General features: G+C 40.3%; 1 protein-coding gene across 3 annotated transcripts in view; it reads right to left on the bottom strand.

Annotated features, from left to right (window-relative positions):
• The window catches only part of LOC129725986 (zwei Ig domain protein zig-8-like), a 291,521-nt gene that overhangs the window by 161,149 nt on the left and 102,891 nt on the right, over window positions 1-27,481 (bottom strand). For all 3 annotated transcript variants that reach the window (XM_055682494.1, XM_055682496.1, XM_055682497.1), the window contains one exon: window positions 11,038-11,211. In XM_055682494.1, the coding sequence (XP_055538469.1) occupies window positions 11,038-11,110 (73 nt within the window). In that variant the 5' untranslated portion in view covers window positions 11,111-11,211. The remainder of the gene's footprint in view (window positions 1-11,037; window positions 11,212-27,481) is intronic.

Here is a 27,481-nt window from a genome sequence, read left to right as displayed (position 1 = left end):
AACGTTCTCGTGACCCTGTTTTTAAAATTATTTATAAAGATTTACAGAAAGAGATTAAACATAGATTTACTCTTCTGAGAAATCAAAATTTTGAGACCGAAGTTGAAAAATTGAAACCATATTCAAAACCTTTTTGGGAGCTGTCGAAGATTCTTAAGAAACCTTCAAAGCCTATTCCAGTTTTAAGAGATGGTGAACGTTTTCTTGTATCCAAAGAACAAAACTGAACTTGAACCAAACTTGAATGAGATTGAATCAATTATTAAAAATTTTAAAAATATGAAAGCACCTGGTAACGATGGAATTTTTAACATATTAATCAAACATCTACTTGAGAGCACAATGGAATTTTTAGTAAAAATTTTCAATTGCTGCTTCGAAACTGCATATTTTCTCAAATTATGGAAAAATGCAAAAATTACTCTAATTTTATAGCCGGATAAGAATCCAGCTGAAGTTTCAAGTTATCGACCAACGGTTTGCTGTCTTTAATAAGTGTTTGAGAGAATTATTCCTAACAGAATGATGTCACCCATCAACGAAAACTCAATTCATTTGCAAATGAACAGTTGGGATTCCGCCATGGGCATTCCACTACTTATCAATTGCTCAGAGTTACTAATATGATACGAGCTAACAAATCTGAAGGTTATTCCACTGAAGCTAATCTTTTAGACATATAAAAAGCATTTGACAGTGTTTGGCATAAAGGTTTGATTGCGAAATTGCAAACTTTTAATTGTCCAATTATCCTAATCAAAATTCTGAAAAATTATCTTACTGATCGAACTCTGCAGGTTGATTATCAGAATTCAAAATCTGATAGATTTCCAGGTGTGCTACAAGGTCCATACTTGGGTCCAGTCTTGGGTCCAGTCCTGTACAACATATTCACATCAGATCTTCCTGATTTGCCTCCAGGATGCACAAAGTCATTGTTCTGCGATGACACAAGCATTTCAGATTCGATGACACAAGCAGTAAAAGAGAAAGTCTTCGTGTTATATGCAGTCGATTGCAGAAAAGTTTAGATATTTTTTCTTCTTACTTGCAAACGAGGAATATCTCTCCCAATGTTCCTAAAACACAAATGATACTAATAGGGCTTCTTTCCTCAAGCCAAACAATAATCACGTTGTCAAGATGAATGTGGTTATTTTGAGTTGGTCTGACAAGGTTAAGTACTTGGGACTAATTTACGATAAAAAACTTATTTTCAAAGAGCGCATTGAGAGTATACTAACCAAGTGCATCAAATATACGAGATGTTTATATCCTCTCATTAACAGAAATTCTAAACTCTGTTTGAAGAATAAACTTTTGATTTACAAACAAATTGTTAGACCAGCAATGCTTTATGCTGTACCGATCTGGTCAAGTTGCTGTTCAAAAAGGAAGAAAACGCTCCAAAGGATTCAGAATAAAATTCTGAAAATACTTTTGAAGCGTCCTCCTTGGTTTGGTACACTCGAATTACATAGACTTACTGGTGTTGAACCATTAGAAGCTATGTCAAATAAAATTATTAACAATTTTCGACAAAAATCGTTGCAATCCTCAATTTCTAGTTGTAAGTTTACTTCCCCTTTTCTGACAAGTAGGTTTAAATCCCTACGAACGATAAGTCCTAATTGCGAAAGCAAACAAATCCTGACAATTGAAATTACAAATTTCTAACAGTCTTCTCAACACCATTTGTGATTGGGCACACATACTCATTACTTACTAATATTTATCATAAATACTTAAGCTACTAACAAATCCCCCCCTTTAAAAAAAATTTAATTTTATTAGCAAGGAATTCGACATAATATCTCATACTGCCTCACCAAAATTTCAAGCATTATTTACAAAAGAATATAATTAAATTGAAATGATATTTTGCTTTTATCTCTCGTTCATTTACATATACCCTATTCTAATACACAGATTTGTTCATTGTTAAAAAAAATCCAATTGCTGTGATTTTCGAATCACCTTATAAATTTTCCTTCTCAATTAAAATGAATCGTAAATGCTGCGGGTTCGAATATTTCGAGTACATATTATTTAATACTCCCAGAGCACACTTATGTGAAGCGTTTGTATTCCATTCGGTTTTGCTGAATGGAAAACAACTGTAAACGCGTGTTATGCGTCCTTTCAATGGGTGGGACTCATTAAAACAAGCACCGGCTCTTCCCCCCAAATCCTTCCATAACGGGAATAGGCCTGTGAACTTCAATTGGACCATTAAAATTATATCCAACTAGCATACTGCACATTGACAACACATTGAGTAAGATAATAGTTGTTCCTAATATTGCGATGCCTTATTTGAATGCAACTCCAATTTTCGAAGGACACTTCAGCAAGCAATGAGTGCTATTACAGTGTTTCTACATATTACGTATAGTGTTGAATATGCTTTGGTGGATTTTCACATTATTTAACCATTATGCGATAAGTTTTATATATCCACTTACCCTTTGATGGTATGCAATTTCGTTAAATCGACCTTACACCTGCTCAAGTAACAAAAAGCTGTTAGGTTCAGTAAACAATTTCGGAGAAACAAAAGGAAACAAAGATTAAGCATTTTTTTACGTTTTGCTGGGGTCATATTATTCGCCTACTTGTTAAAGATAAAAAGTTGATTTTCTCTAAAACTTACTCAAGAATTTCAGTTTTTAAAAAAGATTTGCTAGGAGTAACATAATGTGAAGTTAATGTAATAACAACGCAACGAAAATCCCTTCGAAAGCTCTATGACATACAGGCTCTTGGGTAGTTGGAAATTAATCCGAATCAGCTTAATGTTGTGTACTAATGGACGGATGACATAAAACAAAAGCTGACGCCAGTAGCCGACGGTCGTCGACGGTAGCCAAGAGGATTAGTTTCCTGCGTTTCTAGGAAAAGGAGATTGCTATTGTTTCGCTACGTAGTTGTACATGATATTATTAACCCTGGTACTTGAAGCGAAGGGCAGCATCAAAAAGTATTTTTCGTTATTGTGACTGGAACTTAATGCCATTCGATGCTAGAGATAAAATGACTTTTATATCCATGTGCTTCATATTATGACGAAGGCTTAGGCGATAAATATAATTAGTTACACTCAAAGTGTTCGTCCTAATCTCTCCATTCTTCTATATATGTTCGTTGTAGAGCATTGATTTAAAATTGAAAAATAGTGCGTAACACAAATGTATAGCGTACCTATTTAAAAAGACTGCCGAAAAAGCACAGTATCATACAACCATCATCCATTGCCGTCACCTGTGCTAACAATAACCCAAAGAGCAGAGTACTATTCCATATGCACTGCACTGCCGTGGTACGCATAAGCGTCACATGTTACAAAAAAGCAAAATGAGAAAAACGCATTTGAAGTTTCAAAAAATGTTTCTGCTATTGACGCGCAATTTCGCTCTTTCGATTGACTTTTCCGCAATAAACTATCAAAGTATACTCATATCGTATGGGCCTTACTCACACATCACCAACAATAACTGTTTTTTGCTACTTTTTTAATAAAAAACCGAATGTGACACTTATGCCGCGAATATCTATGACCAGGCGAAAAATGAACGCATATTCGTCACACTGTGAACTGAGAGCTTGTTGTTGTTGCTTAGTTTGACATTTCGCGTGGGAAATTTATATATCTTCTGAGTGGTTTTTCGGCTTTGGTACCTATAATGGATTATTTAAATCAATACGGATTGTCCAGTGATAGTGAATCGGATGAGGAGTTCCGCGGGTTCGACTCTACAAATTCCACAGGTGAGCGATTTGCGTCTGCGCAGCCGGTGAATGATTTTGTACGAGTACCGGTCCCAGAGGCTGATCAATCGCTTCTTAGTGGCTGCGGTGTCGATTTAGAGCCCGGGACTAGTAGTACGGACAGCTCAAGCAGTTTTTTCAAGATTCGGCCACAGCGAAAATTTGGAAAGAAAAATCACAAGAAGGTTGTATGCAAAGCCACGACCGCAAGGTTGAAGTAGAATACTTTTACAAGAAAGATAACCCGGCTGCTTGCGTGTCAGTCATTTTGACGTGGGACACGTCTTTGTTTACTATACTGGGATGCATTCTGTAAAATTGGAAATGAAACGGGCAAATGTTGCGTCAGATTTCAAACGCTAATAACAGCATAACCACATGATGGATAACAATAACCAATATGTTGTTGGATAGATAAAATGTATAACAATTTTGTAATGTGTTAATTATCACTCTAATTTCATTGCTAAGCGGTAAAATTGATAATAATTTCAATAACAAATTTACGCGAATAATGAACCAATTACATGCGAGCATTCCTAGCACAGACGACGTGAATGGACACCATCCGTTCCCTGTGATATTCCCTGTATCAATTTCGAAATAAAAATTGACAGAGTCTCCCCGTCCCAATAGGTCAATTTATTTTTGCTTCCATGAGCTTAGACTAATATGATGTCTCGAAGGTAAAAGTTTTCCTAAAAGTTTGAAACAATACCCATCCTTGAGCAATCTCTAAACCTGCGTGTTAGGTACTGTAGAACCTAATAAAAACTGATGTCTTGAAAGAAAACATGCCAGTAAAAGCAACAGTACCAGTGGAGTATAGAACCGCAGATCTCTCGTCGTCTATGATTGCATTGGTACTCTTCTATTCGTACTGCAGCAGTACTATTCGTATTGCAGTGGTACACTTTTGTTCGTACATTTCTATTCGTATGCAATTGAGGAAAAACTACAATGCTGCTGTTGATGGTAATTGAAAGTTTATTTCATAAATATGATTGCCATGAATCACTCAACAAGAATTGTAAATTTTTGCAACGGATATTTTTTAAATTTTATCTTTGATATTCACTAAATAATCGTGACCGGATAGTATCGAAAGAGTAAATTCCTTAATATATACATTTATAGAAGAGTAAGAACCTGCGAATGCATGTGATTTTTAAGTTTATTTAGTAAGATTCGTACAGAATCTCTTTTTAAATTTCAAAATTGTTAGATGATATATTATTATTCTAAGCTTTACCATAATAAACGTATATTTCCTGTCTTCGTAATACAGCGAATGTAGTTGCAGGCAAATGAAAAAATTGTCAAGCAAAAAATAAAAATGTAATTGTGGATTTCTACGATTTTTTGCTGGAACTTGTTAGGAATTTTGTTCAAAATATTTTCTTATGTTTTCCAATTGATGAACCTTTGTAAGGGCTTCCATATTATTTTGAAAGTAATATCCATACTATAGATTTGATTTAGTTAGAGTTAAATAAGACAAAACCAATCATTATGATAACGTAAGCATTATTGGATGTGGTTTTAGAGGATATAGAGATAATTCTGACTTTGACGCATTATGAGAAATTCTTGGTGCTTTTTCAACAAGCACGATATGCTTGTGCCTTTAACATATATTTTTGCACAAAAAAAAATACTAAAGGCATAATATCGCCAAATATAAATGATATTTCTTCGAGTGTTGTTGAATATATTCCAAAAATTGATTTCCAGGGGAGGCTGAAAATAAACACATTGATTCTGTCTGCAGACTCTGTATATTTTGTAACAAAAAATCCCCTAATAACAGTGTTTAGTCCCACGTCACCATTTCATACAACCCTAGGGCTGTATACCTTGTAGTATTTTCTAGTAAATAAACGTTGACCGTTCATTGGCAGTATTGTAATTTCTTTTTGTCTGATATTTTGAATGAAGTTCATTGAATATTTTTAAATTTTGTGCAAATGAGAAGTTGAAGTGCTGCCGAATTGTAATATGCACATTTAAAACGACATCATTAAACGGGAACGGAACAAAGGCTACGGTTATGCAGAACGCGAATGCCGGCGCGATGCGATTCGCCTTACCGTGGTGAAATGTACAGCTCTTTTTAAGGCAAAGTAGAACTATACATTTCAACAGCTCTTATATAGGCTCTTATATAGGCCAAATGATGCATTCTTAATTTACTAGGTCCATAACTCTGCCGACCGTGCTTGGGAAAGCGCGGTATAACGACCTATCAGATGTCGAATTTTGTGTTTTGACAAGGCTTAAGAGTTTTCAATAGTTCGAATGAAAAAATTGCAATTTCATGCATTTGGTAGAAATCTTAGAAGATTTTCTTATCGATTGCTGCAAAAACGAAGGAAATCCATCGAAAACTAACCGATTTATTAGCATTTGAAAATTTTCTCACTTTTTTCAGTTTTAGATTTTCATTCCACATCCCTATGTAGCCGAACTTCCTGAGAGAAGTATTCTAATTCAAAATTAAATCTTCATTAATTCATTTGTTGTCCTTATAAGGACAATTGTTCAATTTATCATAGGATGTAGTGTTTATCTTACATCTCTGTGTTACCTTGACAGTGAGGACTAAGGCGCACGGTCAAACACAATAAGAAAGGTGTTTTCACATTGAAAACTAGACACGGCTTTATTGGAGAAAGTGTTGGCAAATGCATCTACCGCTAATACCACCACTATCATACGAAAGCGCGTCGTTTCATGTGGGGAATATCAACAACGAAAAATGACGCGCATCTAAGCATAACCCGAACTGTTTCACCGTGCTGCTCCCATTTACCTTTACATCGGCCTCAGGGAAGTACCGGCTGCATCTGCATCTACCGCTGAGGCTGTCACTATACTGCTATTGGTACCAAAAGCTATTAACTCTTCAAATAAGTGTTTTATTTGTTCTCAAAAGAACAATTGTTCAGTTCAAAATCGGATTTACGCAATCGCATCTCTGTAATATTACCGACAATAATATTCTTCTGAACAAAATGATTCAACTTTTCCATTAGGCCTCTGCCATAATAGACGCGAAAAGCGACGCAAACCGATTCGCTCGGCTGTAGGTTAATGTACAGCCATCAGTAGTGCTGTACATTAACCTACGGCCGAGCGAATCGTTTCGCGCCGCTTTTCGCGTCTACTATGGCAGAGGCCTTAGAGAAAGTTGCTTGCTGATGTATTCACTTCATGCAAGCCTGCTGCTGATGCTTCCCGCTACCACACTCAAACAGCATTTAGTGAAGGGAGTGTCGTTGCATCAGCTTAGCCTGCTTCTATCGATGCTGATATACCCGCTGCAACAGTTATGCTATGCATAGCCATGCCACAGTTGTGGCCGCTATCCGCTATCGATGGTACCCACTGCACTGCTCCCGCTGCTGCTAAGGTAGGACTGCTGTTGTCACTGTTCAGAACTATTATGAGCGGCATCGACTAAAACAGGCTCTTATGTAGGGATGAAAATAGGAATGAATTATTTTACGTACGTGGTGGAATGATATAACTTGAAAAATATGTGTGACTTCATTCTGGCTCAGAGCGATCATTTGATAAGCTCCACATCTTTTTTCAGTTTCTAAAGTTTTTCCTCAGTTTCGTAGCACGGATGCACAAAAATGATTTCTTGTGAACATTCTGTCGAGCCGGACCGATAGCACTCTCATTGAAGCAACAAAATAACATGTTTTGTGCCGTGTTGTGCAGCTTGGTTGAAGAAAATGTTCCCGTCCCCGTGTCGCATGTAAACAGATTATTGCGTTCAGTAGACAGTGGATAGTGTATCCAGCGAATAAACACCGATGGTGCTCTCACACACGCAACGGTTTTAACCCGTATCTCATTGCGGTTTGTAACATCGAGCGATTTCGTTTGCTCGCTGTTGCGTGTTGCATCATGTTGCAACTTGGCAGCTGGGAGACGACGAAATTCTGTTTATGCTGATTGATTGAATCGACTTCATATTAGCTCTGCATAGTCGAACTAACTGCTTTTGTGAATGCGTTCTAACAGGGCAGTTTAATATTGAATGTCGGTTATGCTGATCGCAGCCTTTGCGCTGCCCCTACAGTGGGGGGTTTACTAAATAAAGTGAAAATTAGACAACTACAACAGAATTTGATTGCATCCCGCACAGTATGTCCGCTTGTGTTGATGCCAGAAAATTATTAACCTTCAATTATTTTTTTATTTGCCTTGAAAAAAGCATGTTGCGGTTCAAAATCGGTCTAACCGATTTATTAGCATTTGAAATTGGACATATTTTTCACTTTTTTCGGTTTTAGATTTTCATTTCACATCCCTATGTAGCCGAACTTCCTGAGAGAAGTATTCTACTTCAAAACAAAAAAGAAATGAAGCGTGAAAACGCGTATAGGAAACGGTGCATGTCGCACATGGCTATTTTGGATAATTGCAGGTGTCGTAAAAAATGCAACGATAAATTTACGCGAGATGATAGACTAGAATTTAATAAGTCGTATTGGCAACTGAACCATATTGGTCAGAAATGTTTGATCCGGCAGTTTGTTCATCCAACACCTGTAAAACGGCGTCGTACCCAAGAAGTGTTCAAGGATTTGGTGAAACAGCTGGCGCTTACGTGCACGCTTCCGAGCTCAAGTGGCGACCCTCTTTCTGTTTGCAGGAAATTTTTTTTAAATACAATTGGTTTTCGCGAAACTTGTGGGTAAGTTTTTAAAAGCATTGCCCAAGTTAGTACACATATATTTATATCGAAATTAGTAATGTGATTTATAGATGCTTCCAAGTAGCTCAGAACGAGCCTCCAGTATACCGACGTGGGAAATACAAACGAGATGAGAAAGCACGCGAAACCATAAAGAAGCATTTATTTGAATATGGCCCAAGGATTTCCCACTATCGACGAGCTCATACTCCAAACAGTCTTTATTTACCTTCGGATTTAAGCATAAAGTCCTTGTACGAGGACTATAAGGCCAAGCAAAGGCATAAGGTAAGCTATTCGTTGTACTGCAAGGTGGTAAGGCAGAACAACATCTCGTTTGTTAAGCTGGGACACGAAGAGTGTGAGTCGTGCGTTGCTGCAGAGCAACGTAAAAAGGCCATTGAACACTTCAAAATTGAAAATTGTAGCTGCACCGACTGCTGTGAGCATGCGCTACACCTTCAACGTGCAAAGGAATCACGGCTGGCTTATCGACATGATGGGGACAAAGTGCTACCAGGCATAGCAGTTTTCTCTGTCGATTTGCAAAAAGTAAGTTTTGCAGTGCCTAACATACCAACTTAATTATTTCAATGATTCGAATTTTTCAGGTCATACAGCTTCCACGACTAGATGGCTTCAAAAGCGTTATCTTCTCGCAAAGGCTACTGGTTTTTAATGAAAGTTTCGCACCTGTAGGCGCCTACTCTCGAGCATTTCCAATATCTGCACTAATATGGCCTGAGTCGGTAAATGGTCGCACAGCCAATGAAATCCTCAGTTGCTTTTTTAAAGTTATTGAGAAGTACGCTAACCTGAATACAATTATTTTCTGGATGGATAATTGTAGTTCGCAAAATAAGAACTGGAATTTATTCCAACATGTTATCCTATTGATAAACAGTAACGAAATTCAGACCGAGCGTATACTATTCAAATACTTTGAGTCAGGACATACGTTCATGGCCGCTGACTCTTTCCATGCAGCAATTGAATCCAAAATGCGCCATGAACGTGTCGTCACTTTTGAAAATTTCAAGGCTGCGGTTGGAAATGCTAAGACCAATGTTAACGTGATTGATATGCAACCTGCTGACTTTTTCCAAGCGAATCTCACCGTGTCGCAATACACGATAAATCAGTGCAAGCCCCGCCCGTACGTGGACACCATGCGGAAAATTGTGTTCGAAAAAGGTCGTTATGAGCTTGGATTTACAGACAACATTAATAGCGAAGAAATAAAATATTGCAAGTTGTTTTCCAAAAAACAACTCAAGTTAGTTAAAAACAAAACATTTGAGATTAAGTCTAATGTACACTGGCAAAATGCTCCTCGAGGAATTGAAGTAGAAAGGAAAACGTCTCTTCTCAAAGTAGTTCTACCGATTGTAACAGAAGAGGAAAAGTTTTTTTCGTTGATATTCCAACGAAGCAACAATCAACCGATTAATCCATTTAATGTAAAATTAATTTTTGGTACCGTATAAAACTTGTCACGAGTGCCAGTACTTGCGTCATAGCTTAAATAAATGCAATGATATGCGCCACGTTGTGTGTTTGTTATGTCTCCATTTTACAGTGTGACAGATATGTGTACATTCTTTCCGGTGTTACAGATATGCGTGTAATCGTTTCAATGTGACAAATTGACATCGAATTTTTTTCAAGTTTTCTAGAATAACCGTAATGTTTTGACCAAAAAATTTAAAAATACCTATCAAATTATGACGTTAGGCGTTAAAACCTCAAAAAATGTTAAATGTAACATGTGACGCTTATGCGTCCCACGGCAGTGCACGTCTTATCATACCATTACAAATTTTAACGGAGGTCAATGCTCTTGTGAAACACTGCGTAGATTTTTCGACGCTTTTTTGGCCAAAGTAGTAGAAACAAATTATGGTGTAATAAACTGAATCCATTATGAGGTATCAAGCGACCATTTGGAGTTATGGTTGGAAAGTACTTTTATGTTAAAACTTTACGACGGTGCCAGAAAAATAATTGAATAAATTGATGTCGTAGAACTTCAAGGCTGGTGCGTAGGAATCTATCAGCCCACAAAATATCAGATATACAACAGAAAATTTGGATGGTATATTGTGTAAACTTCGCGGGAAAATGGATTTAGCTGTAATCCCTGGTTTGATTTAAATCTGCATACAAATAGCACATTATCATTTTGTTGCAAATGCTACATTCAAGTGCAAAATGTATGTTTCTTGACCCTCAAAATAACAAGCTATCTGCAAAGCAGTGAATACAAAACTGATTTTACTGAAATACAGTAAAATATAACACAATTTATGAGCTGTTTCTTTATTGTATATTCTGTAATACATATTTCCTCTTCATGCATTAGTATTACCAAATATGAAAAGAATTATATCAAAGTGAAGATCCTTTGTAGCCATTAATTCAATAGCAGCATCGTATTAAAGAGTAATTGCTACAAAATCTCTGTTGTAACATGGACACGTTATTATTCTGAACTTCCTCAAAATATGACATTTATCTCGATATAAAAGTTAGTGCACACAAAAATGGTCCATACTTACCATTGAAAATGAATAGGATGATGAATATCAGATTGGAGTGGCACATGTTATTATAATGATTGAGCGCGGACATCGCTCTGTCGTTGTCGGAGGCCAGACAAGCAGAATAACAGATGGGCAAGATGTAAACGAGGCAGCTTGCGTCAATTTTTCATGTAAGCTAGGCCAAGAGTTCTGCAATTACAATGTAAAAAATATTAATTATTTCAACTATAACAACCATTTTGCGAGAAACGCGCAATCTCTCATCTCAATCATTAATGATAGATTCTTTTAATATTATTAGGAAGAATTAAATAAATTAGTTTGATTTGATAAACCTGTAGACAAAAATATAAATCTAGCAGTAAGCAGATATGCCTTAAATATATTGTAACATTAAAAATTATAAAAACATGTGTTTGTTTTTTTGATTTTAAAATAATGAAGTATAAAATATGAAGTATAAAATATGAAGTTTGACTAATGTAAATGCTCAAGAAATAGCAAAATAAAAGAAATGACTCTTAATTTCGAACAATTCAATTACGAGCTCAATCACGAGCTATACCGAATTCAATCACGAGCTATACCGTGAACGTTCAAATAGTACGATACCACATTTAAATTATATTGTGGCCACATATATTGATCAAAGCAGGTATAGTTTTAAATAGCCTTTGAATTTCTTTTCTTTCCATAACTTTTGAACCACATATCAAATTGTTATGAAGTTTGTTATTTGTAAGTTTGAAAGATGACTCGTTCGTATGACACTAGTTATGCTCAAATAAGTCGTGTAATCTTTGAGATAATAGAACTTCGTTGTTTTATTAACAATTTAATACATAACGGTTGCTTAGTTCGATTATAATCAAATGAAATGGGAACGTATAGGGCAGCCAAACTTTGAAACCACGTGGTAAATCATAATTCATCAGTTAACTTTTAACCAGCCCGTTTATCTGATAATACTATTGATCAAATCGGTTGTGTACTTTCTGAGATAATAAAGTTTCGTGATTTTCACAATTCAGTAAATTACAGACGAAGTTACAGTTCGATTACAGTAAAATTCAATAAGGTGTTATGAGTCAGCTAGACCTTTCATTTCACACTAATTTCGTGAAAATCGGTTCAGCCATCTCTGAGAAAAGTGAGTGAGTTTATGTATTCTTCGGAATATGTTTGTTTTCATAGCTGGATTTCACATTTTTAAACATAACAGGCAAAGTAATAGTCCGATTGCAAAAAAAAATCAAAAGGGTCTTATGGGGTAACTAGACCTTTTATATGACACTGATTTTGTGGAAATCGGTCCAGCCATCTCTGAGAAACATGAGTGAAATTAAACAGTCTTCAGAAGACGTTTCTTTTCATAACTTTTGAACCACATGTTCAATCTATATAAAATTAAAAAGTTAAGGGTTTTTAAGATAGCCCGTTCATTTGATACCAATTTTATTGAAATCGGTTGTGTGGTTTCTGAGATATTGATGTTTCGTGATTTTTACATTTTTAAACATAACCTCTAAACTAAAAATCCAATTACAATGAAATTTAATACGGTCTTATGGGGCAACTAGAACTTTCATTTGCATATAGTTTCATTAAAATTGGTTCAGCCATCTCTGAGAAAGATGAGTACAAATAAAAATCTGCACATACACACACACACACACACATACATACAGAAAATGCTCAGCTCGTCGAACTGAGTCGAGTGATAAATGCCATTCGGCTCTTTGGAGCACTTTCATATCTTCGGTTTTGCAAGTGATTGCTATACCTTTCTAAGAGAAATGTAAAAAGTTAAAAACTTATTAATTAGTAGTAAAATATTCGTGCTGGAAAAATAGCAAAATAAAAGAAATGACATTGAATTTCGTACACTTCAATCACGAGCAATAACGGGAACTTACGAATAGCACAATACCAAATTTAAATTTTGTTGAGGCCATGTGTTTTGATCAAAGCAACTACAGTTTTAAATAGTCTTTGAATTTCGTTTCTTTTTATAACTTTTGAACCACATATCAAATTGCTATGAAATTTCTTACCTGTGAGTTCAAGAGACAATTCGGGGGAACCTATAGGAAAGCCAAACTTTTCATTTGACACTAAGATTGTTGAATTTAGTCCAGCCATTTTTGGGAAAACGAGAATTTGAAAAGTCATCGGAACATGTTTCTTTTCACAATTTTTAAACCACGTGTTAATCACTATAAAATTCATCAATCAACCTTTAACTAGTCCGCTCATTTGATACCAATATTGTTCAAATCGGTTGTGTACTTTCTGAGATAATGAAGTTTCGTGATTTTCATATTTTGATACATTACAAACAAAGTAAGAGACCGATTACATTGAGATTCAATAGGGTGTTATGAGTCAGCTAGACCTTCCATTTGACACTAATTTCGTGGAAATCGGTTCAGCCATCTCTGAGAAAAGTGAGTGAGTTTAAGAAGTCTTCGGAATATGTTTCTTTTCAAAGCTGGATTTCACATTTTTAAACAAAACAGGCAAAGTAATAGTCCGATTGCAAAACAAATCAATAAGGTCTTATGGGGTGAGTAGACCTTCCAAATGACACTGATTTTGTGGAAATCGGTCCAGCCATCTCTGAGAAACATGAATGAGATTAAATACCCTAAAAACCGTTCCATCTCCTCAAACGATCGACTCGAATAGTGAGCCGACTCCAGATCCGGCCAAAACACCGTGTCTTCGGCCTTATAGTAATTTTCGGTGAACGACGCAACTTCCGGCAGGTACTTCGTACTATAAATTCATCGTTCACGGCCAGTCCGGAGCGAAAGAAGAACAGCTTTGACATCCTCTTCTTCCTGATTGTCAGCCACAGCAGCACCGTCTTGGGGAACTTGGTGTGTGAAAGAAATTTTACCTTAGTGAAAATACAAAGTGCCCTACCAGTCGTTGCCATCCAGGGTGAGACAGGTCTCGTAGTCCATCTCCACCGCCACGACGTGAATTGCCGGAAAAATCGATTTGACCATCTTATTCAAGCGCTGCCGTTGCTTCATTGTCTGCAGCTCCGAGACTAGTGAACAGGTATTGGCCGTCCATGTTCGCCAAACACTTTTTGATCGGTTGCACAGACATCCAGGCCAAGCGCGCGCAGCGATGTAGCCGCTTTTCCCTCGGTCTTCCTCTTCAGTATCCTTTGAAGCTTCTTGTCGCTCAGGGTCGTCGGCCATCCGGAACCGCGTTTCATTCAATGCTCTGATTGGTGTCCAATAATGCCAAGATGTTGTAGATGCCGGAACGGGCGTATCCGGTGTCCACGAACTGCCGATGTCCGTTTTCGACGTGGCGGGGTACCGTTATTCAAAAGCGCAAATCAAATTTTTTTTTGATGACTCATGGGTTAATATGATTGTTGCTGCATGCGTATCGTCAGTGCGTGTAAATGTAAACCCATGAAAAATTGGGAATTTTTGTCCATTTTTTAAACGCAAAAGTTTTTAGAGTTATTGAAAACAAAATTCTGCGCCAATTTCAACAATTAGGGAGGGGGGGTCAGCGTCCCCCCCTCCCCCATCTGGCTACGCTTATGTCAGTAGTAGGTACATTAGCCGGCACTTCCTCTAATGAAAAGCTACCGTATTTTAACAACACACAGACGTTTCCCAAGTAACAAAACTGGTTTGATCAAAGTTTTATAGCGCTGTTTTGGTTGTATTAGGTGCTATAAAACTTTGATAAAACCAATATTGTTACTAGGGTTAAGAATCCTGGCTTTCAAAGTATATGGGCCGTCAAATTTTCAGTGTAAGAACAGCGTCTGTCGGAGTAGCACAAGATGCGATCAACATTATATCCGATACGAAATTGAACAACAACAGTCCAACAACAGTATGAGGACAACAAACCAATTATTGAAGATTTAATATTTTCTCGTTTTGCACTGGAATTGAAAGTAAAATCGAATCGGGAGGCCTTTCCCCCCTCTGCATCCCCCCCCCAATTTCGGCCTGCTTGATTCCAAATTTAACGAAATTCGGTATAATTTCCCTTTTTCAGCAAACAGCAAACAAAACGAATCTCTTTGAAATTTAAGAACGATTGGAGCAAAAACTCTCAGATTGGAAATTTTCTGACATTAAATAGCTCGAGCCCAGCATAAACTTCAGGTATTTTAAAAAATTACCATAATTTCAATAACATTGATAAGGGGAGCTCCGTAGCTGCAAGGTTACAGAGTCCGCTTTGATAAGCGGGTGGTTGTGGATTCGTATCTTAGTGGAATCAGGCCACTAGGTGGTCAAAGGACTTTAACATGGGTTTATTCTCAGGAATGTTTATCCTCTCCAGTGAATTGTAAGTGGCGATATTGGTACCGGGAACGAGGTTTCGATGAGACTCCTTCTCTTGACATAATAAGTCCCTCTTTGAATTAACCTGGCCATAGAGAAACGTTAGGTGTAGTCACACTCCAGGGAATTTTAATTTGGCGTTATTGGTATTATAGAAAGAGGCTCGATCAGGGATTTGTTTGCAAAACGCAGATTTTTAGAGTCTGTGTGCAGATTTTTATAAATTCGCAAATATTTACCGATTTTCAATAGTTTCTGTAGACTTTTGACAGAGTCTCCTTACATTTGCACAGACTTTCCTAAAACCTAAATTAATCCACCTAGCGGTCAGACCCAGCCTTTCTCATTCAAACTTTTATTTGTAAAAATAGATTTATATGAACGCTTCATTCAATAAATGTATATTCACTCTTTAGGTTCTAAAATATTGTTGTTATAATCTATACATATAAAAATGCAAGCCGGTCTGTCTGTCTGTCTGATCCATATAGGTTCGAAAACTACCGAACTGATCGACGTGAAAATTTGTATGTAGGGGTTTTTGGTGCCGATAAAGGTTCCTATGATAGTTTGAGACTCCTTCCTCTTCTGGAAGGGAGGGGTCCCATACAAATGATACATAAATTTCTGCACAACTTAAGAACTAACCGAGTAAATGGAACAACATTTAGCATGAGAATGCTTTTAGAGGAAACAAATATGTGCATAATGGTTTGTCACCCCTCCCTTTTCTCTAAGGGAGGGGTCCAATACAAATGAAACACAAATTTCGCGCAGCTCAAGAACCAATCAAGAAAATACAACAAAATTTGGTATGTGAATGTTTTTAGAGGTAACAAATATGTCCATAATGGTTCGCCGCCCCTTCCTCTCCTGCAAGCACATGTTTCAGCATAAATTTCTGCACATCTCTCGAACTAATCAACTAAATGGAACCATATGTGGCAGGTGAATGTTTTTAGTGGTAACAAATATGTTCCATAATCGACCTCAGGCATTTAACATTTTGGATTGTAAGATGGCAACTTCCGGTTTCTGGAAAACAGCCATAAATGGCCGATTTCCACCCAATATAATAATATCCGGATCTAGAATGATACACAGGAGCTAAAATCGACCACAGATACCATTTTAAATTCTAACATGGAGACATCCGATTTCCAAAAAAATCGCTGAAAATGACCAAATACCACCTGATACGAGTGTTTCTTTAACCAGTATGACGTTCAAAATTCAGAAATTGTCTCCAAATGCCATTATGATATATGGGTATTTCCGGAATCGTAATGATGCACTGGAGCCACAAATCGACTTCAGACAACATTTTGAATTGTAAGATGGCAACTTCCGGTTTCTGGAAAGCAGCCTGAAATGGGCGATCCCCATTAAATATGAGTATCTCCGAACCAGAAAGATGCACAGAAGCTAAAAATTGATCACAGACACGATCTTGAATTTTAAGACGGTGACTTCCGGTGTCTGGAAAACAGCCGGAAATGACCAAATACCATTCAATATGAATGCTTTCGGAACCAGAATTACGCCCAGATGACAGAAATTGATTCTACAGGCAATTTTAAAGTCCAAAATGACGACTTTCGGTTTCTGAAAAACAGCCCAAAGTGATGAAATACCACCCAATATGAGTATCTCTGGAGCCAGAATGTTACAAGAAGCTAAAAAATGACCTCAGACACCATTATGAATTGTAGGATGGCAACTTCTGGTTTCTGGAAAATAGCCAAAAATGGCTGAAATCGACCACAGACCCCATTTTGGATTCTAGGTTGGCGACTTCCGGTTTAAACCAATATATTCAGAATTATTGCGATGTACAGAAGCCAAAAATCGAGGATGTTGTCATTCCGATAAAACCAATCATTTCAAACGATTTGTTATTTGACTTTGATCATATCCTATGGCCGATTCGTCGTGCATTTGCAGACTTTGAACACATCGCAAGCGATCAATGAATTTGGAACGTTCAAATAGTACAAAACCACATTTAAATTATGTTGAGGCCACATTAATCGATCAAAGCAGGTATAGTTTTAAATAGTCTTTGAATTTCTTTTCTTTCCATAACTTTTGAGCCACATATCAAATTGTTATGAAGTTTGTTATTTGTAAGTTTGAGAGATGACTCGTTCGTATGACACTAGTTATGTTGAAATAAGTCATGTAATCTTTGAGATAATAGAATTTCGTTGTTTTATTGACAATTAAACACATTAAGGTTGCTCAAATTCGATAATAATCAAATGAAATGAGATCGTATAGGGCAGCCAAATTTTGAAACCACGTGTTTAATCATAATTCATCAGTTAACCCTTAACTAGCCCGCTCATCTGATAATAATATTGATCAAATCGGTTCGGTAGTTTCTGAGATAATGAAGTTTCGTGATTTTCACATTTCGGTACATAACAGACGAAGTTACAGTTCGATTACAGTAAAATTCAATAGGGTGTTATGAGGCTGCTAGATTTATTTTTTGAAACTAATTTTGTGGAAATCTGGTCAGCCATCTCTGAGAATAAAATCTTCGGAATATGTTGCTTTTCATAGCTGGATTTCACATTTTTGAACATAACAAGCAAAGTAATAGTCCGATTGCAAAACAAATCAACATAACCTTATGGGGTAGCTAGACCTTCCATTTGACACTGATTTTATGAAAATCGGTCTAGCCATCTCTGAGAAACATGAGTGAGATTAAACAGTCTTCAGAACACGTTTCTTTAAATAACTTCTGAACCACACGTTCAATCTTCATGAAACTCAAAAGTTAAGGGTTTTTTAAGTAGCTCGTCCATTTAAATCCAATTTTGTCAAAATCGGTTGAGTAGTTTTTGAGATAATGATGTTTCGTGATTTTCACATTTTTAAACATTACCTCTAAACTAAAAATCCGATTGCAATGAAATTCAATAGTGTCTTATGGGGCAACTATGCCTCTCATTTGCAATTAATTTCATGAAGATCGGTTCAGCCCTCTCTGAGAAAATCGAGTGAGATTGGGAGAGCGTTACATACACACACACATACACACACACATACACACACACACACATCGGCAGAGCTGCATGCCACCACGGGTCGACGTGTGGCGATCGTCGAGGGCGCACAATACAGGTGTGACCACTGCCGAACAGTCCCGGACCAGCAGCGGGAGGTCGCCTAGGGGTGGTTAGCGTCGGACCAGGGACAGTCGACTCCTCGCAAAAGCCACAATCACCCGGAAGCACCTCTGACGGAGCGAATAGAGCCGCTCCCAACACCCAAAAGCACTTACCCGCCCATCGGGACTGATGCCAGTAAGGTCCCGATTATGGCAACTGGCAGCGTAGTGAACGGATATGAGCTGGATTTCGGAATGGTACCGCATCCTCGGGCTGGCACCTGCATCGAGCTCCCTTAGTAAAGTCGTGTGACAACGGCTTGAAATGGCGAGGTGGTACCCGGTGCAGGGGTCTCCGTCCCATAAAACCTGGCAGGCCTTCCAGTACGTTCCGAGTCTATTGCCTGGTGGGAATCAGGCAGGAGTAGGATCAGATGGTTGTTCCTGACTTGCGCCGGTCGGTGGAGTCATAGTTGCCCATAAGGCGCTATGACTGCTTACCCTAGCCATGACCTCACTGCTTCGGCATAGACCACCATGGGACCACATAGGCGACTACTCCACCATGGACAAGGATAGCGGCTGGAAGGGGGACCCATTTAACATCAAGATGAACACATTCAAAACGAAAGAGACGAGTGCGGAGGGATTACAAAATCCCTTCGCAAGAGGTGGCATCCAGCGGTCTCCGCAGAAGAAGGCGGAGACGGATGCGGCGAAGTCTGGAGGTGGAAAAACGGCAAATCCGTCGGTGTCCACACCAGACATCTCGGCAGACGGTCCCTTGCTAGTCAAGGCCGTCGAAAGGTGTATGGACACGCGGCCAAGAGTGGCGGCGCTGTCTGAACAACCTCGATGCCATAATCGAGTTCTTGGCGAACAGGCGAAACATCGCTGGCGACCTGAAGCAGAGCCTCTTCCTGCTTCGGAGCACCATTGATGAAGCCAGAAAGGAGCACGAAGAACTCGTAGCTCGGGTGAAGGCGGCCGAGAAAGCGGCCAGGACCGGGAGGGCGACTGCATCTAAAGAGGTGCAGACAGACGCCCCCTCGTTCGCGTCGGTCTGCTCCACGGGGCAGGTCGCTAAGCGAACGAGGCAGTCCCCGGGGGAAACGGCCCCCGGGAACACCAAGAAACGATTGGTCGTGCTACTCCCACGGGAACACACGCCAACTGGTTCAAGTTCCACCGCGGAAAAGGCACAGGTGGCACATTTGCTTCCGGTGCTTCGAGGGCGGACATAAGTCCTGGACCTGCAAGGGGCCCGATAGGAGCCAGCTGTGCAGGCGATGTGGAGGTGCAGGCCAAAAAGCAAAGGACTGTGGGGAGTCTCCCAAGTGCATGGTATGTTCCGGTAAACGGGACGCCAAACACTTTATGGGAGGCCCCAGGTGCCCAGCCGGTAAGCCGGCTGCGAAACCACGGGCGAAAGGGTGACGCAACTGAACCTGAACCATTGCTTCGCGGCTCAGCAGCTGCTACACCAAGCAGCCACTGAGTCGTTGTCGGACATCGCCGTCATATCGGATCCCTACCGCATCCCTCCCGGAAACGGTAACTGGGTTGCGGATAAGTCCAGTTTGGCGGCCATATGTACGACGAGCAAGTTCCCGGTTCAGGAGGTTGTCTCAACCTCAGAAGAAGGGTACGTAGTTGCTAAAGTGAACGGAGTGTTCTACTGCAGTTGCTATGCTCCGCCACGTTGGTCTACCGAAAGGTTCACCCAGATGGTCGACCTCCTATCCATGGAGCTAACGGGCCTAACGCCGTTGGTGGTGGCGGGCGACTTCAACGCTTGGGCTGTTGAGTGAGGAAGTCGCTTCACGAACCAGAGGGGCCAGATCCTGTTGGGGGCTTTTGCAAAGCTCAACCTAGATCTGGCCAACGTTGGGAACAAAAGTACATTTAGCAGAAATGGTGCAGAGTCGATCATCGACGTGACGTTCTCCAGCCCAGGACTGATCAAGAACTGGAGGGTAGACGATGGCTACACTAATAGCGACCACCAGGCGGTCTGTTATAGTGTAGACCATGCTTGTCTTTTCTCCTCAGAAAACCTCTAGAGTGCAGGAAAATATCTTGCACTGCGGAAACAACTGCCATCACACTAAATAGCAAATCAATACGCTCATGCTAGAAGAGAGCGACAAACGATTTTTATCTGTTGAGCTACCTGAACGCACTGCGGTGAAATCTGAAATCTCTCTCTTGCGAGACAACGAACTATGGTGTGCTTTCTCACACGTGTGGACATCACGCACAATAATTACACTGCAGAGCTATCTGCGGTGCGATTCACAGTTGGTTTCTTGAGCATGGCAGAAGAGGAAAAGAGATTGGGAGAAAAAAAAAAGACTGCGTTGCTCGTGCCGCTCGTGCCGTTCGAATTTACTCTGGTGGAATTCGTTCGTAGCTACACGAGGACTACATTTTTGCCCGGTAGGTTTTTTCTCACCTTCCGGACTACTCGCCAGTGGACACTGTTGCGTATTTCTGCGTTTTCTCTGTAGAGTGATTCACCCCACTCGTTTCTATCAGATGTGGGGTGAGCTGGAAGTGTGTTTGTCTCTCTGTAAGCTGGTTGAGACACTTTAGAGTGGAGTAAGAAGCAGTGTGATGAAAGCATCTGCTACACGCAGGCGCATACTGGAAGTGAAGTGCGCGTTGAATTATTTCTCCTCTCCTTTCACATACTGAGGAGAATGACAAGCATGGTGTAGACAACAACGAGAGGCGGCAAGCGACGGGTAGAGCCAACACTCCGACCGTTCGCGGGTGGAAGACATCGCACTTTGATGCCGAGGTATTCGAAGAGGCAATGAGAAGGGAAGGCGAGGGGGGCAGTTGGCTCCGCCCGACTGCTGACCAACTAGTTGCTATGCTATCGCGGGCGTGCGACGCCACCATGTCTAGGACTCGCCAACCTAGGAATGGAAAGCCACCGGTTTACTGGTGGACGGACGCGATAGCCGACCTTCGCAGTGCGTGCCTCCGTGCAAGACGGAGGATGCAGCGTGCGCGATACGAAGAAGAGAGGACAGAGCGCCGCGCAGCATTCAGTTCGGCAAGATCGATGCTAAAGAGTGCGATAAAGGCCAGCAAGAGAGCCTGCTTCGATAGGCTATGTGCGAGTGCCAATACAAATCCGTGGGGTGACGCCTACAGGATCGTAATGGCCAAGACTAAAGGCGCGCTGGCGCCTGCAGAGCGATCACCAGCGATGCTGGAGCGTATCATCGAGGGACTCTTTCCACGCCACGAGCCAAGTCCTTGGCCTTCGGCGGTCGAGTCTCACGTCCGACGTTCCAGTATCTCAGACATAGACCAGAGATGGTCGGCCAACCTGCCGAGCATCCAATCCGTGAGCGACGACAGCCGTGTCGAGGCAGGGGAGGAGGCAAGGGTTACGAATGAGGAACTCATCGTGATCGCCAAATCCCTAAAGGTGAGCAAGGCACCGGGACCGGATGGTATCCCTAACCTGGCGATCAGGCTGGCGAAAAAAACGGCCCCCGGGCTGTTCAGGGCAGTCATGCAGAGGTGCCTGGATGACTGTCTCTTTCCGGACAGGTGGAAGCGGCAGAGACTGGTCTTATTGCCGAAGGCTGGGAAACCGCCAGGGGACCCATTGGCATATAGGCCTATCTGCCTGCTGGACACCGCGGGCAAGGTGCTTGAGAGGATCATCCTCAACAGACTGGTGAGGTACACGGAGGGTGTACACGGTCTGGCAAGTAGCCAGTTCGGCTTCCGGAAGGGCAGGTCCACGCTGGACGCAATCTCTTCCGTCATCAAGACGGCGGAGGTAGCAATCCAGCGCAAGAGAAGGGGAATACGCTACTGCGCAATCGTCACGCTCGACGTGAAGAATGCGTTCAATAGTGCCAGTTGGGACTCCATAGCGCTCGCGCTCAGGAGCATCCATGTATTGGTGTCGCTGTACAAGATTCTGGAAAATTATTTCCAGAATCGAGTACTTGTTTACGACACGGAGGAGGGTCAGAAGTGCGTCCCAATTACCGCAGGAGTTCCGCAAGGTTCTATCCTGGGCCCGGTGTTGTGGAATGCCATGTATGACGGAGTGTTGAAACTCAAGTTCCCTGTAGGGGTTGTGATCGTCGGCTTTGCAGACGACATAACGCTGGAGGTTTACGGCGAGTCTATCGAGGAGGTCGAGTTGACGGCCGCGCACTGTATACGCAAGGTCGAGGACTGGATGCGCTCCAGGAAACTGGAGCTCGCGCATCATAAGACGGAGGTCACGGTTGTGAACAACCGTAAATCGGAGCAACACGCGGTGGTCAGAGTCGGAGACTGCACCATCACCTCGAAGCGATCCCTGAAGCTCTTGGGGGTTATGGTGGACGACAAGCTCACGTTCGGGAGTCACGTCGACTATGCCTGTAAGAGGGCCTCATCGGCTATTGCAGCACTATCTCGTATGATGTCCAATAGCTCAGCGGTTTATGGCAGCAAGCGAAGACTTCTTGCCAGCGTGGTTTCGTCCATACTTAGGTATGGTGGGCCAGTGTGGTCCAGAGCGCTAGGTACAAACAGTTACCGTGGTAAACTGGAGAGTACCTACAGGCTCATGTGCCTGAGAGTTGCGAGTGCGTATCGTACGGTGTCATACGATGCAATCTGTGTCTTGTCCGGCATGATGCCTATCAGCATCGCCATCAAGGAGGACAGAGAGTGTTTCGACCAACGTGACACAAGGGGCATACGAGGTACCAGAAGGTCATTCTCGATGCTCCGCTGGCAGCGGGAATGGTCCAACTCCACAAAGGGCAGATGGACGCACCGACTCATACCGGAGATATCCGGCTGGGTCGGGAGACGACATGGTGAAGTGAACTTCCACCTGACACAAATCCTGTCAGGCCATGGTTGTTTCAGGCAATATCTGCACAGGTTCGGACACGCGGTGTCCCCCATGTGTCCCGAGTGCGTGGAGGAGGAGACTGCTGAGCATGTCTTCTTCGTATGCCCCCGTTTCGTAAGAGCGAGGAGCAACATGATGGCTGTGAGCGGGCCTGGCACTACTCCGGACAATCTAGTCCGGAGGATGTGCGACGACCCGGACATCTGGAACGCGGTCTGTGCGGCCGCCTCTCAGATTGTTCTGGAGCTGCAACGTGTGTGGCGGGTCAACCACCAACACGCCAGTGGTAGCTAATTACCAGTCTCCAGGTAGTTAGCTAGGAGGTTATAAGAGATCACGCACAAAAGCCACTCCCCGACGTAATACTTAACCGTCGTTCCGGGAAGACCAGGGCTGGAGACTGGAGGGGTTTTAGTGGGTCGGGACAGGGATCAGTAGGTGCCTGGGCGAGTGTAACTACCCCAGCATCTCTCCCCTAGTCTCATCTCCACACCCTGAGTTCTCTTCACAGGTGTCTGTTTGCAGATTTCCCCGCCACCTTTAAAAAAAAAAATACACACACACACACACACATACAGAAAATGCTCAGCTCGTCAAACTAAGTCGATTGATATACGAGATTCGACCCTTTGGAGCACTGTTATACCTTTGGTTTTTCCAGTGATTGCTATACCTTTCTAGGAGAAAGGCAAAAAGATCTTTGATATATTATCGGGGGGCTGAGATATTCGCATTTTTATATGTGATGGAAAACTATGCCTATTAACAAATATGTTAAATAACTGTTTTATTTTGGGAGACGAAAAATAACAATGTTCAGAAAACAAATGCATTTTCGGATGGCTGATAACTTAGTAGAAGATTTAAAAATTCAGAAAAATCTGCGGAAAAAGTTAGAACGAAAGTTGTGATTTTTAGTGCCTTCTAATGGAAAACTTAAAACTTAAAACCTATTGAGCGTAATATGTAAAGGATAGAAACATTATGCGACAAAATAAAACACTGTGCAATGGAGATATTGAGCTTTAAGTGGCATTTTTGTGAAAATGCATAATTTTGCACCACATGTAAAAATGCCAATGTCTCAGCCCCCCAATATTATATCAAGGATCTTTTTACTTGTAAATTTTCGTCTTGAATCCCGCACTGCAGTAAAAATTTTAGTTCTTGATTAAAAAAATTTTTTATATGTGTTTTGGAAAGTTGTACCTAAAAATCATGAGAAAAATATACTTTTTTGGGATGTTTAATGGGCTCTATGTGTCAAACAATTGAAAGCGATGTTGAACTAAATCATGCAAAATACATGGAAAAATGTAAGAATCGAACAGAATTGAAAAAAGTGCAAAGGAGTCGAGTGGTTTTGTAGCTTAAAAAATTCATTTTTTCAGAAATCACGTTTGGGCAACCTGAAAACAATTTTTCAGAAAGTCGAAATGTTCCACAAAAATGCTATAAATAACATTATCTTTCAATTTAGGGCTGAGGAACTTGACTTTTTCAACATCGATTTTTTTCGGGACACCCTATTGGTGATACAAATTAAGATAAAATCTAACGGACGCGTTGATGAAAATTAATCCCACGGTCTGAATTTTTGTAATCAGTGGGTGAAATAATATAACCCCACTAAAATTGTACATCCTTAATAATTTGTATAATCCAGTTCAGGAAACCTGTAAACTAAAGAAAACCTGTACTCTAACAAAATATTTTTGCCAGCGTCACACAAATTTACTTTATCATATCCTTGTTAAAATTCTTCACACTAAATTGCACAATTTACAGACACGATCAAACTACAACGTTGCCGTCAGCCGAAATAAAGTCTGGCGTGATAAGACATTGTTTACGTCAGGTTTACTGCAACAGTGATAATAGCAGCTTTATAATATGCAACTAGTCGGCCATTCGCCATGCAGGTGAGCTGTACTCTCTACTCTAGTTTGTAATCTATGTTTCGTCCATGAGTTCCGTATACTCAACCCCTTTCTCTTCACCCGCTTAGCAGTCTAGAACCGACAGAGATTTCAGGGGCAACGTCGATGAAACTGCTATCGAAGTCATTTTTTATTTGTTTTGCCGGTACCGACTGAATGTACATGTACATGATGGTAGAGAAACGAAGCTGCCAGATTTCTGTGCAGACATGGATGGTATCAGAATGAAAGCTATAAAATAGTATACATTATTTGCAAAGGCTGCTGATAGAAACTTTACTGGTTTTTGTTTGAAGATAGATTCCCGTTAATTTTGTTTTTAAGAAAAGTAGGTGTCTATTATTATTTTCATTACACTGAAAATATATTTTAGTTTATTACACGAAAACGTATGTTTTATATACAAAACCTTTTGTTGTTTTCTGCAACGAAACCAATGCGTAATAAATATGAAGGTACTTTCATCAGAACTGTCAAAACTGTTACAGATTTATATTCGTATACGTAACGAAAGGTTCTAAAAATAAACGCAATCAATCGTACAAAAAAGGCTGCATAATGTAAATAGTACGAAAAATTAGTAAGCTCACGAAAATAATTCGTACAAAGAACGCCGCATTATGTAAATAGTACGAAAAATTAGTGAGCTTACGCAATAATGTGTACATTATACGAAATCAAAAATAAAAGAGAGAAAGAGAGAGCTTGATTGATCATCACCGGTTTTGCCACAACGCGATTCTAGTTCTATCGATTGCGAGAGAGCGACGACGCGCGCCTTCCATTCCAACTCAACCCTGGAGACGTACAAATGTTCACGGAAGTTATTTCAAATACGAAACCTGAGCGAAGGGTAAATGTATCGCGGCGGTTCTATCGATGCGAAAGTGATGTTGTTCTAGAAGCGTATAAAATGTTCTCTAACCTCACCGTGGGAAAGTAACGGATTCGGACCAAAATAAAGGAGTGGAACTCACGACCATCTGCTTGGCAAAGCGGACCCTGTAACCATGTGGCTACCAGCACTGTTTATACGAAATCGAAAATAACAGAACACCTTCAAGTAATTACTCGTTGTTATCCACGTTCATACGAAAGTACATTCGTGAATTGGACAAATTATGCGTGAGTTGCAGTTCCATTCGATAACTTGCAATACGAATGTTCTATGAAATCAACAAAAGTGCGGTACACTCTACGAAATCCATGTTTACGAAATGTGCGTGAGTGGAATAACGAAAAAATATTTGCAGTGTGGTATATCTTTAATAAGTATTGAATATGAAGGTACTTTTATCAGAACTGTCAAAATGGTTGCAGATCTCTATTCGTATACGTAACGAAAGGTTCAAGAAATGAACGCAATCAATCGTACAAACAAACGCTGCATGATGTAAATAGTACGAAAAATTAGTAAGCTTACGCAATAACATGTACATAATACGAAATCAAAAATAACAGAACACAAAAAATTCGTTCAAGTAAATACTCGTGCTTCCGTTTTTTTTGTTCGTTGTTATCCACGTTCGTGTGAAAGTACATTCGTGAATTGTACAAATTATTCGTAAAGTTGCAATTCTATTCGATAACTTGCAGTACGAATGTTCTATACATCCAGCAAAAGTGCTGTACAATCTACGAATTTCATGTTTACGAAATGTGCGTGCAGAGAATAACGAAAAAATATTTTCAGTGTAACTATATTGAGAAAAAAATACAGAAAGTTAAACCTTGCATTAACTTCAATTTACCACCTTATTGGGCATCAATAAAGTGCGTCATGCATGAAGGGAGTAGAGGATGTTAAAACACCGGGACGATTCGTGACGGAGGGGATGAAGTTTTCACAATCACTATTTTTTTAATCAATCTGGAGCTTATTAGGCAAAAACTGCAAGACATCATCTGGGATTTCCTAAATAAATCTGACGAGCACGATGATTGGATGAAAATGACGTGGATATGAAAAAGCATCGCTTGACTCACCCGAGCCTGCTGAAACATATCCGATTATAGCAATTAGAGACCATCCTCAGAATCCGTGGATCGATGATGAACGAGCTAGAGGTTCCTTTCTTGTAATATTTTTGATGCATTAGGACACTTATCAAATAAAGGGTGTACGGAATTAAATTGCTTCACAAATAAGATATGGTAAATTTCACTCATCCAATCAATC

The sequence above is a fragment of the Wyeomyia smithii genome, chromosome 2 (genome assembly GCF_029784165.1).
Source record: "Wyeomyia smithii strain HCP4-BCI-WySm-NY-G18 chromosome 2, ASM2978416v1, whole genome shotgun sequence".
NCBI lineage: Eukaryota > Metazoa > Arthropoda > Insecta > Diptera > Culicidae > Wyeomyia > Wyeomyia smithii.
The sequence above is the reverse complement of the archived record's forward strand: the minus strand, read 5'-3'. Positions and strand labels throughout refer to the sequence as shown.